Genomic DNA, 13,605 nt, shown 5'->3' on the forward strand with positions numbered 1-13,605 from the left:
ACCCTGGTGCCCGCCAGCCTCAGGGTCCCCATCCCAGGGCTGCCTGGCCGAGTAATTTTGCTGACCCCAACCACAGTGGACCAGGCCAGGCAGGCACTTGCCTTGCCCTCCTCCCCCAGCCAGCCTCGGACACCCCAGACTCCACTTGAACCTGTCCTGCTGCCCGGCGTGGCTCTGCCTTTGACAGGCTGCCCTGGGGTCCCGTGAGCTGTCACTCCACTGGGGGACTCCTGGGGGTCTCCCTCTAGGCCTTGGATGCCATCCGTGACATTTCAGGGCCCCCAGCTCAGCCCCCCACATGCCAGGCTTTTTTAGGAGTGAGGGAGTCCCTGCTCACTCCCACCCCTGTCCCCCCACTCCTCGGCAGCGCACGCACAGGCCCCCTCACAAGGTCCACCCACTCCTCACAAGGTGGGTGAGGAGGGCCCAGCTGGGTCCCAGTTATCTCAAATTTCATGCCATTGCAAGGGCAACAGGCCCCTGCCTCCAGGGCTCTAAGAGAGTGTGCAAAGCCCAGTCTGAGGGAGGATTTGGGCAAGACTGGAAAATAATTGAATTGATGAATAAACAGTAGAAAAAATTATATATATATATATATAGGGGAGGGCCACTATTTATCTATGATAAATGCCAAGTGTTAGATGTGAACAGTTTACTATTAAAGACCTTTTCTAGAGAGCCTGGAGTTCAGGTTTGGTTCTTTCACTTACTATGCTAATTGAAGGAGGTGCAGGCTCTCACTTTGCTCCTTCAAACAAGAAATCATGCAGCAGCATCAGTGTGTTTTAGAAGGAAGAAGCAAAAGAGCCAGCCACCCTTCTCTGGCTTACTGAAGCAAACACAGAAGTTCCCTTCACAGAGCAAATGTGCACTGCAGTGTCGATACACCTGGAAGGAGCTGGGACCACCCATGGGGACTACCAGGCTTAGACTTTGAAGGATCTTCCATTAGCAAGCACCGTTTTCTGGCCCTGGGCAGGGCAGTGGCTGCCTTTCTACAGCTTTGGAGGAAAAAGATCATTTTCTTCTTCTTGGTTGGTGTTTCCTTTGAGCGCCAAATAGAAACACATCATTTTCAAGGGCAAACTAGATTTACATCAGCACTAGGTAGGGAAAAAATTAGAACAAAGTTTACAATGTGGAAGGAAAAAATCAGATTATTAGCACATTAGCACGTGGCCCAAGGGCAGGAGGTCTCTGCATCCTCAGTTCCCCTCTAGGGCCCCATGTTCAAATCGTTACCTTAGAGTTCATGCTTTGGGATCCTAACTGCTGATACCAGAAATCCTTTTCTTTGTCAGGTGGCTGGGGGTAGTTTAGATGCAGTTTTTAAGGCTCCAGCTGGGCCTCGTTTCAGAAGCACGACTGCTCCCTATTGACTAGTTTTTGCACTTCCCTGCCATTCCTTGTACAATTTCATAACCCGGGAAATCCCTGGCAGGCCCCCGCCTCTGTGTCAGGTGCCTGGGGGCCCCTCCTCCCTGGCTAGGGCCTGAGGCATCATGCATGCGCTCTGAAAGCCAAGACAAGAATATCCATCCCTGGTAAGCCAGAGACCCCATGTGCCCTTTTCTGTGGTCAAGGTGAAGACTTGGGCCGTGTGGTGTGAGGTCCACTATCCTGGTATCTCCAGTTTACACTCAGTTGTGTGGCTACTGACTGTCCTCGAGAGGAGTCAGTCCCTGAGTCCTTGGCGCTATAGCCCCTGGGGTGGCTGCATCCATTGTCCAAAACCTGTGCTTGGCTTATGTCACGGGGATCTGGGCAGATCCTGTGGGGAGAGGGTTGGAAGATAGAATGTGAGGGACCTTAAGAACAATATGTTAAGTGGAAGAAGCTGGACACTAGAGGCCACTAATTACAGGACTTCATTTATGTGAAGGATCCATACTAGGCAAATCCATACAGACCACAAAGGGAAGTGGTTGCTAGAGGCGGGTTGAGGTGGGTTCAGGGAAGTGACGTCTGTTGGGTCAAGGATTTCATTTGGAATTGTTGAAAATATTCTGGGATTAGACAGTGGTTAGGACTTTACAGCCTTATGACTCTACTAATAAGCACTGAGTATGGCACTTCAAGAGCCTGAAGTTTAAGGCATGGTTATATCTCAATAAATAAATGTTGTCAATATTGGAAGTCCGTAATGTTGTTTGCCTCGAGCAGGGCCTTGACAACTGGTATAGTAGAGAAACTATGATATGTGTGAAGGAGGAGGGTGTAGGGGTCTATGGGGTGGGATCAACCATAGGTGTCCTGAGACCTTTCAAGGGTTGGTAAGAAATAACGACCACTTTCACTATGAAAACGATTAAATGTAAGTCTTCCCGTCGTCACACTAGATGGTCTCTTGTCAGGCTGCTCATGAGGTACCCGTTAGGAAGGAGTTTTAGCTCTCAAAAGAGAAAGCAAGCCAGGCTAACTCAGCCTTGGCATTACTTTCTGTGTATTGAAAACCACGTCAACAAGGGTCCAGGTCCATGGATATACAGATAACTTGATCTAGTGAAAGGAAACTGATTCTCACAAAATGGAGATGAGAGCTAATACTCTTGTAGAAAAAACACAAAAGGAAGGTCATTCACATAATCCAAATTCAACTGGACACAAGGAAAATGATAGAGGCAGGCCTTCTGCTCCTTACACAAACTTTGATCTATCACATGAAGAAGTAATAATCAGGCATCCTTAGCCTGTATAAACGTGGTAAGAAGCTAACTGGTTCTGAATGACATCCCCTAGGGCAGGGCGTCTCAACCTTTTTTGGTCCATGGACCCCTATGGACAGTAGGTGAAAGCCATGGACCCCTTAAGAAGTCCACACTAGACTGTGTATTATTTAATCACCCACACCAACAGGTCCCCACAAGCATAATCTTCCCTTGAATTTCAGTTCAAGCTGATGGACCCCTGGTTAAGAACCACTGCCCTAGGGAGGTAGTGTGGCTAGAGGAAGGGGACGGCAGGAATGAGGCCAACGGGCATTCCCACCGGGAGAAAGAAGCAGCGGAGCACAGCCTGCCCAAGGACACAGACGGGAGGGTGTGGACGCCCCAGCAACCGGGTTCTCTGAGGGGATTTGAAACCTGACATTTTGACCCAGTTAAGAGCCTCAGTTGAACCGGAAAAGCCACAGAACGAGAGTGGCTATAATGTGAGGACTGGGTGGGGGCAGGGAGAAGCACGTCGAGTGAGCATGGCCTGCAAGTCGACGTGAAAGGGAGCAAAACCAGGAGTAAACTGAGCAAGCCAGTCAACACAGAGCGGAGCTGAGGCCCAGAGAGGAAGGGCACAGGGAGGGAGGGAGGGGGAGGATGGGACTGGGAGTGGGAGAGAGGAGGCGAGCTGCTGTCCATGGGATAGGGAGAAAGAGAGGAGCAGGCACCACTGCTGCCTCCCTCTGTCATCTGCTCTGTACTTACCCCAGGGCTATAGGAACAAGTTTGCCCGGGCCCCTGGTTCGTGCAACCACATTACTGAGCAGCACAGAATTTGACATAGAGCAGGTGCCCAGGGACTGCTTGAAATCATGCTCCTGGGTGCTGGGTTTACCAGGTGAACCTATCTGTGCATGTTCCAAAGGTCAACGTTAACAATAAGAACCTTGTGGCTTCTGAGGTTCAAGAGCAGTGATCCCAGGGATGCCTGCATCCTGGAGGGACCCAGGGTCTCTGCAACAGCCTTAGGGCCATGTCTGAGCCTGGACTCAAGAGGCAAGAGCTTGGGACACAGAACAGGCATGCATGCCTCTCCACTTCCTGAGATTTGGTCAGTTCTTTGAACGGCCATCACACTTGTCTTTATTCACTCCACGTGTGCCCTTGTCTGGATCACTGGAAAAGGTGAGGCTGGAGGTACTGAGATGAGCTTCCTCCTTGGTGAGAGCCTGGTCTAGCAGGCCCAGGGATAGTCATACATTATCCATGCAAGCCCACCTGTCTCTTCTGTGTACCAGGCATCAGCTGAGCTCTGGAACCAGAGCTGAGTCGGGCTGGATCCTGCCTTTGCAGAGCTCAGAAGCCATTTGGGGAAAGATAGATGCTGATGGACAATTGCAGCAAGAGTTCTGAGAGATGTGTCTGCCACATTCTGGGGGCAGGACCAGGTCTTGGCAGCCATCCTGTACCCATGAAGAGCCTGCACGGCGCAGGAGCTTGGTCAGCCCTGGCTGGTGCAACTGAGGAGGCTTGGTGGCAGGGGCAGCCCTAGGTCTCATTTGGGGAAACTCAGACCCAGTTAGCGGCAGTGATGGGACCTGAACTGAGTGCTCTTATCCTCCTGTCTAGTGCTCACTCGACCACAGTGGGTTTTGGTAAATGAATATATGGCTCAAAAACTTATTCAGCATTGCCTCATTTGTCTGTTCCTTCCAGGGGCCTACATGTTACAGCCTGGAGATGGCCCTTTCTCCATGGAGCTGACAGCCTAGAGAGGAGCAGGCAGTCAACACACAAGGCAAAGTATCTCACCACAGGTAACAATGACTGATACATATTGAGAGTTTAGGCTAAGTCAGGCACTAGCTTTAGAGTGGTTGTATGTATTACCCTATTTTATGCTCATACAATTTGGGAGCCAGAATTTATTGCTCTCTTTTAATAATAAATAAGGAAACTGCAGTACAGGTGGTAAAGGAACTTGGCCAAGGCACACCCTAGATCGTGGAGTGTGGGGGTCTGAACACCATAAGTTCAAGTTTTCTAAACTTATAAGAGCAGGATGACCATGGATAGGACTAGTTTACATCAGTGCTCGATAATGATGCTGGAATTTCAAACCTCTGGTAGCCCTGGCCCTTGCACAGCCTTCACGAGGGGTTTTAAGTAGACAGACATTGTTCAGGGCCTGGGCCACCAGAGGATTTATGCTGGAGGCTCAGGAATTTGGGAAGTGCTGGGCCCTCTCCATGAAAGGAAAAGACCAGGCCTCGTGGTCAGATCTGGCCCTCCTAACCTGCCCTCCAGGCCCTGCAACCCCACTCCAGACGCCTCTCACCCCTCAAATGTGCCCTGGGCCTACCCGTTCCTCTGACTTAGCTCTTGCAGCTCCCCACCTGGGATGTGCTCCCACCCATCCCGCTTCCCTCTGCCAGGCAGCTCTCCCGGTGAGCCCACCTCTTCAGGGAGCCCTTGGGCATCTCCTTTGTGCCCACACCCAGGTCAGTCTGACCACTGGCCATGGGGAAAGAGGGCTCGGTTCCTGCCTGCTTGTCCTCCCGGGTTGGTGGCCAGGATCTCAGATTTCCTCCCTCCCACCAGCCGTGAGACTTGAAAGGAACAGCAAGGAGGACCTTGATTGAAGGCCACCCTTAATTTCCAGGGGACATCCTGGCCTGACAGTTAAGCTCTTCTGGCATTGCAATTTTACCATGTTCTTCAGGGACAGAAAGTGCTGCCTTGTAGCCAATTTACATTAAGACCCCAAGGCTGCCTGCCCACCATGGAGAGTGCAGAACATTTCTTGAGTTTTTTATTTTCCCCCCAAGGCTGTGAAATCATCCTGACAGTCCCCCAGGTAGGCTGTCTCCCAAGTGACCGGTGCCGCCTGCCACCTGCACGTGCAGTGCTCACGCCCCTCACATGGCAGGGACAGCTCCTCTCTGGCCTGGTCCTTCTCTCTGGGCAGACGGCCCAACCTGGTCCTGGAGCAGTTGTTGGCGGCCAGTGTCAACTCTCTGAGCTCATCAGTGAAATCTGGGAAAGCTCTCGGGACCGTGGGCCTTCTCTGGACTTTCTGAACACGACGATTGTGGGGTTGTTGATGAGAGTCTGCAGCAGAAGCCACCTCGTCCTGGACCTCGGTGAGACACGGGGCTCTAGGACAAGTCGGCAGAGAGACGGGGCTCAGGCAGCAGCCTCTGCCCATCAGAGAGGCTGTGGCAGACTAGACCAGAAGGCCCGAGGTGTGGCTGGAGCACCTGGACAGGGACTTCAGGGACAGGAGGGTGACTGGAGGGATGGGAGATTGTCCCACAGATGGGCACCTGCAGTGTTTGGGGACAGTGATGAAGACCACACATTGAGGCCAGGGGAAGGGAAGCCTTCTAACGGGGTGGGGGCTGGGACTGCACATTCTGGAGCCTGAGGAAGCTCGAGGTGAGGCCCTGGAAAGCTTGTGCTGACTCCACGAGGAGGGCACCTGGCACGGGGCCTGGGATGGCAGGGGGACGTCAGGAAGAAGGGGAGGGACGACTCAGCCTCTGAAGAAGGGAACAGCCCAGTTAGCAGGACAAGGACACATGGGCTGGAGGGTCCCCTGGACAGGCTGCCTGGAGCTCATCCTCCTGAGCTCGTGGGGAGAAGGGCTTTCCAGCACAGGGTGGGGAGCGCAGGGCAGGGACGCTGTACCTGGGCCACCTCAGGGTTCCCAGGGAGGCCTTAAGGGATCCATTTCCTGCTGCCCAAGCCCAGGGCAGCACGAAACGTGAAAAATTACCTGCTGATCGGTGTAGGCACCAGCATGTGACAGCCTGCTGCAGCCTCCTCTCCCTGTGGCCTGCCATCAGGAGGTGACAGAAGCTGACGAGCACAGGGTTGGTGTGATAATGGTCCATGTAGAGCATCCCAACCCACGCCCTGAACCCTGGAATCCAGAGCACATGTCAGGCCAGGCTGCACCTCCCAGGACTGCCCGGGTTTCGCTTATATGACATGATTGCTGTGTCAGATGCTTGCCAAAGGGAACCTTGTATTTTCTGAAATACTTATAAAATGAGGTATAAAGAGCTGCAAAGAACAAAATATACAAAGATCCTTTAATACTCAATAATAAGAAAACAATGCAGTTAAATATCAGACCAAAGAGCTAAACAGACCCTTCAACAAAGAAGGCATATGGATGGAAAAATGTAAGAAAAGATGCTCAACATCCTATATCTTTAGGGAACTGGAAATTTAAAAATTGGATTCCCTGATACTCCTTTAGGATGGGCTAAAATCCATAACGCTGACAACACCAAATGCTAGCGAGGATGTGGTGCAACAGAAACTCTTCATTTGTTGCTGCTGGGGATGCAGATGGTACCGTCACTTTGGAAGACAGCTTAGCAGTTTCTTACAAAGCTGAATCCAGGCTTACCATGGGACCCAGTGATCACACTCCTTAGTATTTGCCCAAAGTAGCTGAAAATTATGTCCACACAAAAACCTGCAGAGGGATGTTTATAGTAGCTTTATTCAGAATTGCCAAAAATTGGAAGAAATCAGATGCCCAATCATAGATGAATGGTAAACAAACTGCACAGCCATGCAATAAAAAGAAAACAGGAATCAAGCCACAAAAAACATGGAGGAAACTTCAAGGCCTATTGAAAAATAAAAGTAACAAGTTTGCAAAGGTTCAATACTATATGATTCCAACAATAGGACACTGCAGAAAAGGCAAAACTATAGAGACAGTAAAAAGTTCTGTTAAGTGTGCCAGAACCTTCTGAACAGTAGTCTTGATCACCCACCTGTGCTTTTTTCCCAGGGTTACAGCCTGGCTCTGGAGATGAGATCTAAGTGTTTAAGCGCAGGATGTGAATTCAGAGCCCTGCTGCTGGTCCCCCAGGCAGCTCCACAAAGGTGGCTGGCCAGCCCTCTCCAGAGGGTGGCGTCACTCAGGGCTGGTCTCTTACCCATGCCTGCTCCCTCGTAGCCTTTCTGCATGATGGTCCTGTCGAGGCGTGCAATCAGCCAGGAGCCCAGGATGCAGCTGATGAACAGCCTGGAGAGGCACGTGCCCAGGCCCAGCAGCACGTTGTAGAAGAACAGAAAGTAGTTGAAGTTGTGGAACGCTCTCCTGCAAGCGGAAGGCAGCCCAAGGCGGCACCCTTTGAGCATGGCAAGGAGAACAGGCAGGTGGGATCTGGGGTGTCCCAGACACAGGGTCACATCCCACCCATCCCGGGGCCGGGCTCGGTGACCTAGTGGGGGAAGCGAGTGCCAGGTGCAGCCACCTCTCACCCCTGGGTGAGGACCGGCTCAGACACGGAGCAGAGGGCGCTGAGCGCAGCGCAGGAGCAGGCTAGTGGTGCTGTCATGGTCATGCGGCCCCCGGGAACTGGGGTTTCCTGTACAAGCAATATCAGGGGGTTCCCCCAGTTTTATGGGTGCAGTGGAGGGAGGACCTTTCCCACTTTCGGCTTTAACAGTGACCTGCCTCCAGCTGGTTCGATTCGAGTGGAATCCCCTCAATCACAATCTGTCCTCATGGGACCCATTGCCTGTCTGATCACACCTTTCTGACCTTGTCACCTCCTGCCCTCCCTGCCCCTCCTGCCTAAGGCCCTGCAGGGCTGCCATGTCGGGTTCTCACCTTCCCCTACAGGCTCTGCCTTCCGTGGCCGCCAGCCTTCCCCAGGCTTGTGCAGCCCCCACCATGCCCTCCTTCCTCTGTCTTTAGATCCCACTCAGCCTATGCCCTCCACTGCAACGTCCCGCCTGCAGATGAATTCACCACTCCTCCCTCCCAGTTATTCCGATTCTTTCTACTTTTTTGGGCCCTCTGGATTCTGTGTTTGTCTGTGTAGGTATCTGTTTACTCCAGTGGCCTCAGAACTTGTCACACAGGGTGTATAGTCAGCCAAAGCGTGCTGATACAAAATACCAGAAACTGATTGGTTTTTATTAAGGGTATTTATTTGGGGTAGTGTTGGAGATTTGGACCCGAAGGGTATCGGGAATGAAAGAAAGAGAAAAGGGAGAAGGAAACAAAGAGAAAGAACGAGAGAGCTGGGATCAGGGCGTCTGGGAGTAATGATTCCTCAGACAGCTTTATTGTTCACAAGGGGCTTTCTATATCCCAGTCCACATGCGTAGAAGCAGCAACATGCAGTTAACCATCAACATTACTCACAGTCTAAGGAATTAAAAAATCCTATCTCAAGGTACAAAGATAAGTGTTCTATTTACTACACAAATGTTATCTGCTCATCTTTTCTTTCAGCCTTTCACAGTTTCATCCTGTTGGCTGTGAACTCTTCATTACCACATTCCTTAGATTGAAAGCGTAGCCATGAAGACAGCACGTCTCTACTTGAGAGGCCACTGTGCCTCAGTTTCCAACAGGGTAGGAGCTTACAGATACCAGGACATAAAGCATAAGTTACTTCCCTCACAAAGTCTATTTTCACATGTTGGAGCAAGATGGCTGCCGACGTCTGCAAGGGTTCAGGCTTCCTGGGTTCCACTCTTCCAGGGATTTGCTTCTCTCTGGGTTCAGGATTCCTCTCTTCCCAGGGCTTACTTCTTCCTGGGCTCAGGTTTCCTCTCTTCCTGGGCTTGCTTCTTTTTCCTCTGTGTGCTTTCCTCTTGGGGCTCCAGTTTAAGGCTTCAGCATCAAACTCCAACATCAAAAGTCCAACATTCAAAAACCCTTCAACTCTGTCCTTTGCCATTCCTTTTATCTGTGACTCCCCACCCACCAAGGGGTGGGACTCAACACCCTACTGACATGGCCCAATCATAATTTAATCACACCCAGGTACAGACCAGTTTACAAACAGAATCCAATATCTATTTTTGGAATCCATAACTATGTCAAACTGCTACACAGGATTCCCTCTGGACCTCATTGCCATTGTTGTTTCCTCCATGATTAAGTTTCTCTGAATGAACGAATCAGGAGAGATGACATGTGCCAGGCTCTGTTGTTCTAAACACTTTTCAGATGTTAACAAAATTCATCCTCATAACCACTCTCTAGGTAAGTATAATAATTTGAGAAATGGAGAAAATGAAGATCATAGGTGTGCAGCAAGGTCACTCAAGGTCACACAGCCAGTAAGGGCTGAAGCAGGAATTGAAGCCCAGCTCCAGAGCCCCCCACTGAAGCAGGGCCCCACACCTCATCTCAGAGAGACAAGGCCCCCCAGGACCCTCACAGGAGCAAGGGGGCAGGGAGCAGAGACGCCAAGCAGGGGCCCCACAGGTCATCCCTCTCCCCCCACCTGTTGTGGAGAGCCAAGGGCTTCTGCTTGTCAGCTGTGCTCATCCTGGGCTGCAGGAAGAAGGTGGCAGCGATCCACACCTGCAGGATCATGAGACCCACCACGATGGCTATGGTGAGGCTGGAACACAGAGCAGGGCGAGTCTGAGTCACACCCGGCCCTGAGCTGGGCTTTCTCACTCTCTCCCAGCCTCTTCCTGGACCCAGGGGTAGAGGAGGACGACAACGACCATCACCACCGTGGACTCTGTGCCCTGGGCTTGCAGACGAGAAAACTGAGGCTCACAAAGTGGAGGTGGCACGCCCAAGGACACATGGTTAGGCCTCCTGGTTGCAGATCACAGCCTAATACTCCAGGATTTCATTGATGTCTTTAGTTACAGGGTGGCAGCTGGGAGAGTGGTAACAGGTTGAGACTCAAGCAGTCAATGACCTTTTGAAGTGTCTGAGAAGACTGAAAGAGCCTGGGCAGGGCAGGATCAGCCACAAACTCACAGGCCGCCCAGGCAAGTATGAGAGCAGAGGAGCTCAGAGGAGAGAGGCCCCCGAGAGCTCCACGCCGACGTGAGCATCTCCTGGGGATGGAGGCAGTGGTTAAAGCAGCGTTGGTATGAGATGGTCCCATCTTCCCTCGCTCGTGGACTGCCTGTGCCTCTCTTTCTTAGTCCTAAAAGGGGAGATACTAGATGTATCAGCCTCCTAGGGTGGATGAGAAACAGGTACTTAGTGAAAGATCAGTGAGTCATCATTCATAGTTTAACTACCAGGTGGGAAAATGAGGCTCAGACAAGGGCAGGAAGTGCCCACAACAAGCCGGGAGCAGGTCAAAACCCAGGGCTCAGATTCCCTCCATAGACTTGACTGCCTCTCCCTTCACTCCCCTAAACCTCAGGTTCCCAGGTGTAAAATATGCATAGCACCCAGTCGTGTGAAATTCACGGCACAGTAAGTGTGACTGCGTAAACGTCAGGCTCCACGTGCTCTGTGGGGCTGGATGAGCCATAGCAAGTCAGAGCTGGGACCATGGGCCCAGGGGTCGGCGCGAGCCCAGCAGGGAAGGGCGTGTGCTGGAGAGCGGCGGCAAGGAGGGCACACGAGCTCCCAGGACCTGGGCCACTGTGGGCAGCCCGCCCAGCACTTACGTCCCGATGCCCAGGCCTTGGAGCATCTCCAGGCCCTGGCTGTGGATGACGGGCAACACCAGGCTGTACGTGACCACCAGGGCACACAGGCTCTGCAGCACGTGGATGACGAGGTAGCCTGTGGGCAGGGGAGCCGGTGCTCACAGGGGCCCTTGGAGAGCCCGCCCTGTAGACCACCCTAACCTCCCCCACCTCAGCGGCCGTGCAGACTCCTGCCTGGCACATTCGTTCAGGGCATTTCTCCACCATGTGGTGTGACCTCCCCTTCCTTCCTGCTGACCTCCTCCTCGCCCTCCCAGTCCACCTCAAATGGCAACTCCTCTGTGAGGCACTCGTGCCTGCCCTAGGCATGGAGAGTCCCTTGCACCCCTGGGTCAGCTCTGCCCTTAGACGTCCTGGCTCAGGCCAGGAGTGGTGATGCCCTATTTCACTGTGGGGTTCTCCCCCATCCTGCTTGTCCCTGTCAGCAGGGCCAGGGCTGCACCTGGCGCACCTCTCCTCCCCACCCACAGCCAGGACTCTGCAGGGCCCAGGGAATGGGGTTGACGGTGGCACTCACCCCACAGAATATACGCTATCTGCCACCCGGAGTACCTTGCTATGGCCGCCTGAGATGGAAAGAGCAGAAGCGGCGTCAGAGGGGAGGAAACCTTCTTTGTCCCCAACACATCGCCCAGGAATCCTGTCTCCCTGGGTCCACCCAGCCGCCCACTGAAGCAGGGACCACACGTCCTCATCTCATGGACGAGGGAACCAGGGCCGGATAGGGACAGAGACGTGCCCGCGTCACTCAGCAGCCAGTGGGACTGGCCCGGAGGCCTCTGGACCCAGCCCGGGCCCTCCCTCCAGGCGCTGTCCCTGCCCGTGGGTGGTTGGGCCTGCTGTCGGGAGGCAGAGGTGGCTGCACACTCACCACACTCTCCGAGGGGGAAGGGCAATGGAACCTCTCAGGAAGAAAGTGCTTTTCTCCTGACCACAGCCTCTTCATGTGCATTCTGGGGAAAGAGTGGACAAGGAATGGTGTTAAAGCCAGGGCTCCTTCTGCAGGGTCAGAGCTCGACAGTAACAAAGAGAATGGCCTGTGGGGCCAGGGCCAGGCAGAGCTCAGGGCCCCCGGCTACCTGGTTTCCCTCAAAAACCATAAAGTATACAAACTTTTCAAAAAAATACTACGTATTTAGTAGTTGGCTGCCTGAAGACTTTTCTTCAATCTACTCATTATTTTTTCCAAAGATTTTTACAGGCAGTACAAATTGCATGTATAATAAGATTTTAAAACCATTTCAAAGAGGAAACCAAACTTATGGATAATATAAACGTATAACAACGTGAAGAGAATTCCAAAAGGTATACAATTCCTCAGCATCCCACACCCCGACAGCTCTTCTGCTTCTTTGTCCCATGTTCTAGACTAGTCCTCAGTCCTGAGCATATTATGTTTATATAATTATATTAATAGTCTACATTCACATTTCTGCTCTGCTCTTTTTACTTAACATTTTATCTCCAGGATTTTTCCAACTTGTTTTGCAATTTTTATAACCAAAACTTTTCATGATAGCAGAGAAAGGAATATGCCACATTGCATTTAATCATTCTGCTGCAATGTTATACATTGACTTCTTACTATTCTTAATATGACAAATAAGATATGAGCATATGTGTGTGCACTGAGAAATATTCCCTTGGTGTTACTTTCCTGGAATAAATTAACAGGACTGGAGTACTTAGGAGCAGGGCAAAGGATGAACGCTTATTTGAATTCCTAACTGCCTGATCATTTTCCCATGACTCTTCCACTGTCGTTGACTTGGCAGCACATGAGTATGCGAGTTACTTGCCACTTTACCTGTGCAAGGTAATTTATAGGGTTAAAAGGCCTCTCATTCTTGTGAGATTTTGCAAGTTCTTGGGTGCCTGTGAGGCTGCCCACCTCAAGTCTCTTGTGTTATCATCCACAGGGACATCTGCTTCTGCTCATGATGGAGGAATAAGGGCTGGTTTTCTCCCCCCACCTTAACTAACTACAAACACTGGACAGAATATGTGAACCCACAGTTCTCAGATGCTGGATGCCCTCAGTGCACAGCGAGATGCCTGAGGAAGGGAGGCCGTGAGGTGACGGCCCCAGCCTGTGGACAGTTCACCGGCTGCAGTGCAGCCCAGAGGGGCTTGGCGGGGTCCTGAGCTGCATGCAGCGGGGAGTCTGGGAAGTGACGGCAGCTACTCCTGCAGGAGAGTGCCAGAGGGAGAGAGCTGCAGGCAGAGGACAGAGCTGAGCAGGAAAGACAGCCCCAGAGCAATGCAGAGGCTCCCCTGAGTCTTCAGCCGACACAGCCCATGTCCAATAAACTACCAAAGGCCCCTGGAGAAAGAGGAGAAACCACAGGCAGCACAGCCCTGAGACTCACCAGGCAGTGGGAACAGGTCAGGTTTCCACCAGTCACCATGGGAGACACTAACAATTTACAGAAGTTTGGGTGTTCAGAGGGTATTGTCTCTGTAGTGGGGAATAATTTGTCCTTAACTAAAGGTT

The 13,605-nt window shown here is 52.0% G+C and overlaps 1 protein-coding gene across 1 annotated transcript; it reads right to left on the minus strand.

Annotated features, from left to right (window-relative positions):
• Positions 1 to 5,452: 5,452 nt before the first annotated feature.
• On the minus strand, positions 5,453 to 12,660 carry LOC101418084 (stimulated by retinoic acid gene 6 protein-like). The gene is made up of 6 exons (XM_058302123.2): positions 11,983 to 12,660; positions 11,629 to 11,677; positions 11,070 to 11,187; positions 9,929 to 10,048; positions 6,433 to 7,779; positions 5,453 to 5,812 (listed from the first exon to the last, which is right to left on the minus strand). Exons 1-5 carry the CDS (start codon positions 12,061 to 12,063, stop codon positions 7,470 to 7,472), a joined length of 678 nt encoding a protein of 225 aa, XP_058158106.1. The 5' UTR covers positions 12,064 to 12,660; the 3' UTR covers positions 5,453 to 5,812; positions 6,433 to 7,469.
• Positions 12,661 to 13,605: the final 945 nt, after the last annotated feature.

The sequence above is a fragment of the Dasypus novemcinctus genome, chromosome 8 (genome assembly GCF_030445035.2).
Source record: "Dasypus novemcinctus isolate mDasNov1 chromosome 8, mDasNov1.1.hap2, whole genome shotgun sequence".
In the NCBI taxonomy this organism is placed as follows: Eukaryota; Metazoa; Chordata; class Mammalia; order Cingulata; family Dasypodidae; genus Dasypus; species Dasypus novemcinctus.

What these genes read in the sequence shown, in the direction of transcription:
- LOC101418084 (XM_058302123.2), bottom strand. Translation starts at nt 12,063, where the DNA reads ATGCACATGAAGAGGCTGTGGTCAGGAGAAAAGCACTTTCTTCCTGAG. An exon ending in CAAGGCCTGGGCATCGGGAC is followed by an intron (nt 10,049 to 11,069) that starts GTAAGTGCTGGG and finishes TCTGTGTTCCAG; the next exon opens with CCTCACCATAGCCATCGTGG. An exon ending in CCCTTGGCTCTCCACAACAG is followed by an intron (nt 7,780 to 9,928) that starts GTGGGGGGAGAG and finishes TTCCGCTTGCAG; the next exon opens with GAGAGCGTTCCACAACTTCA.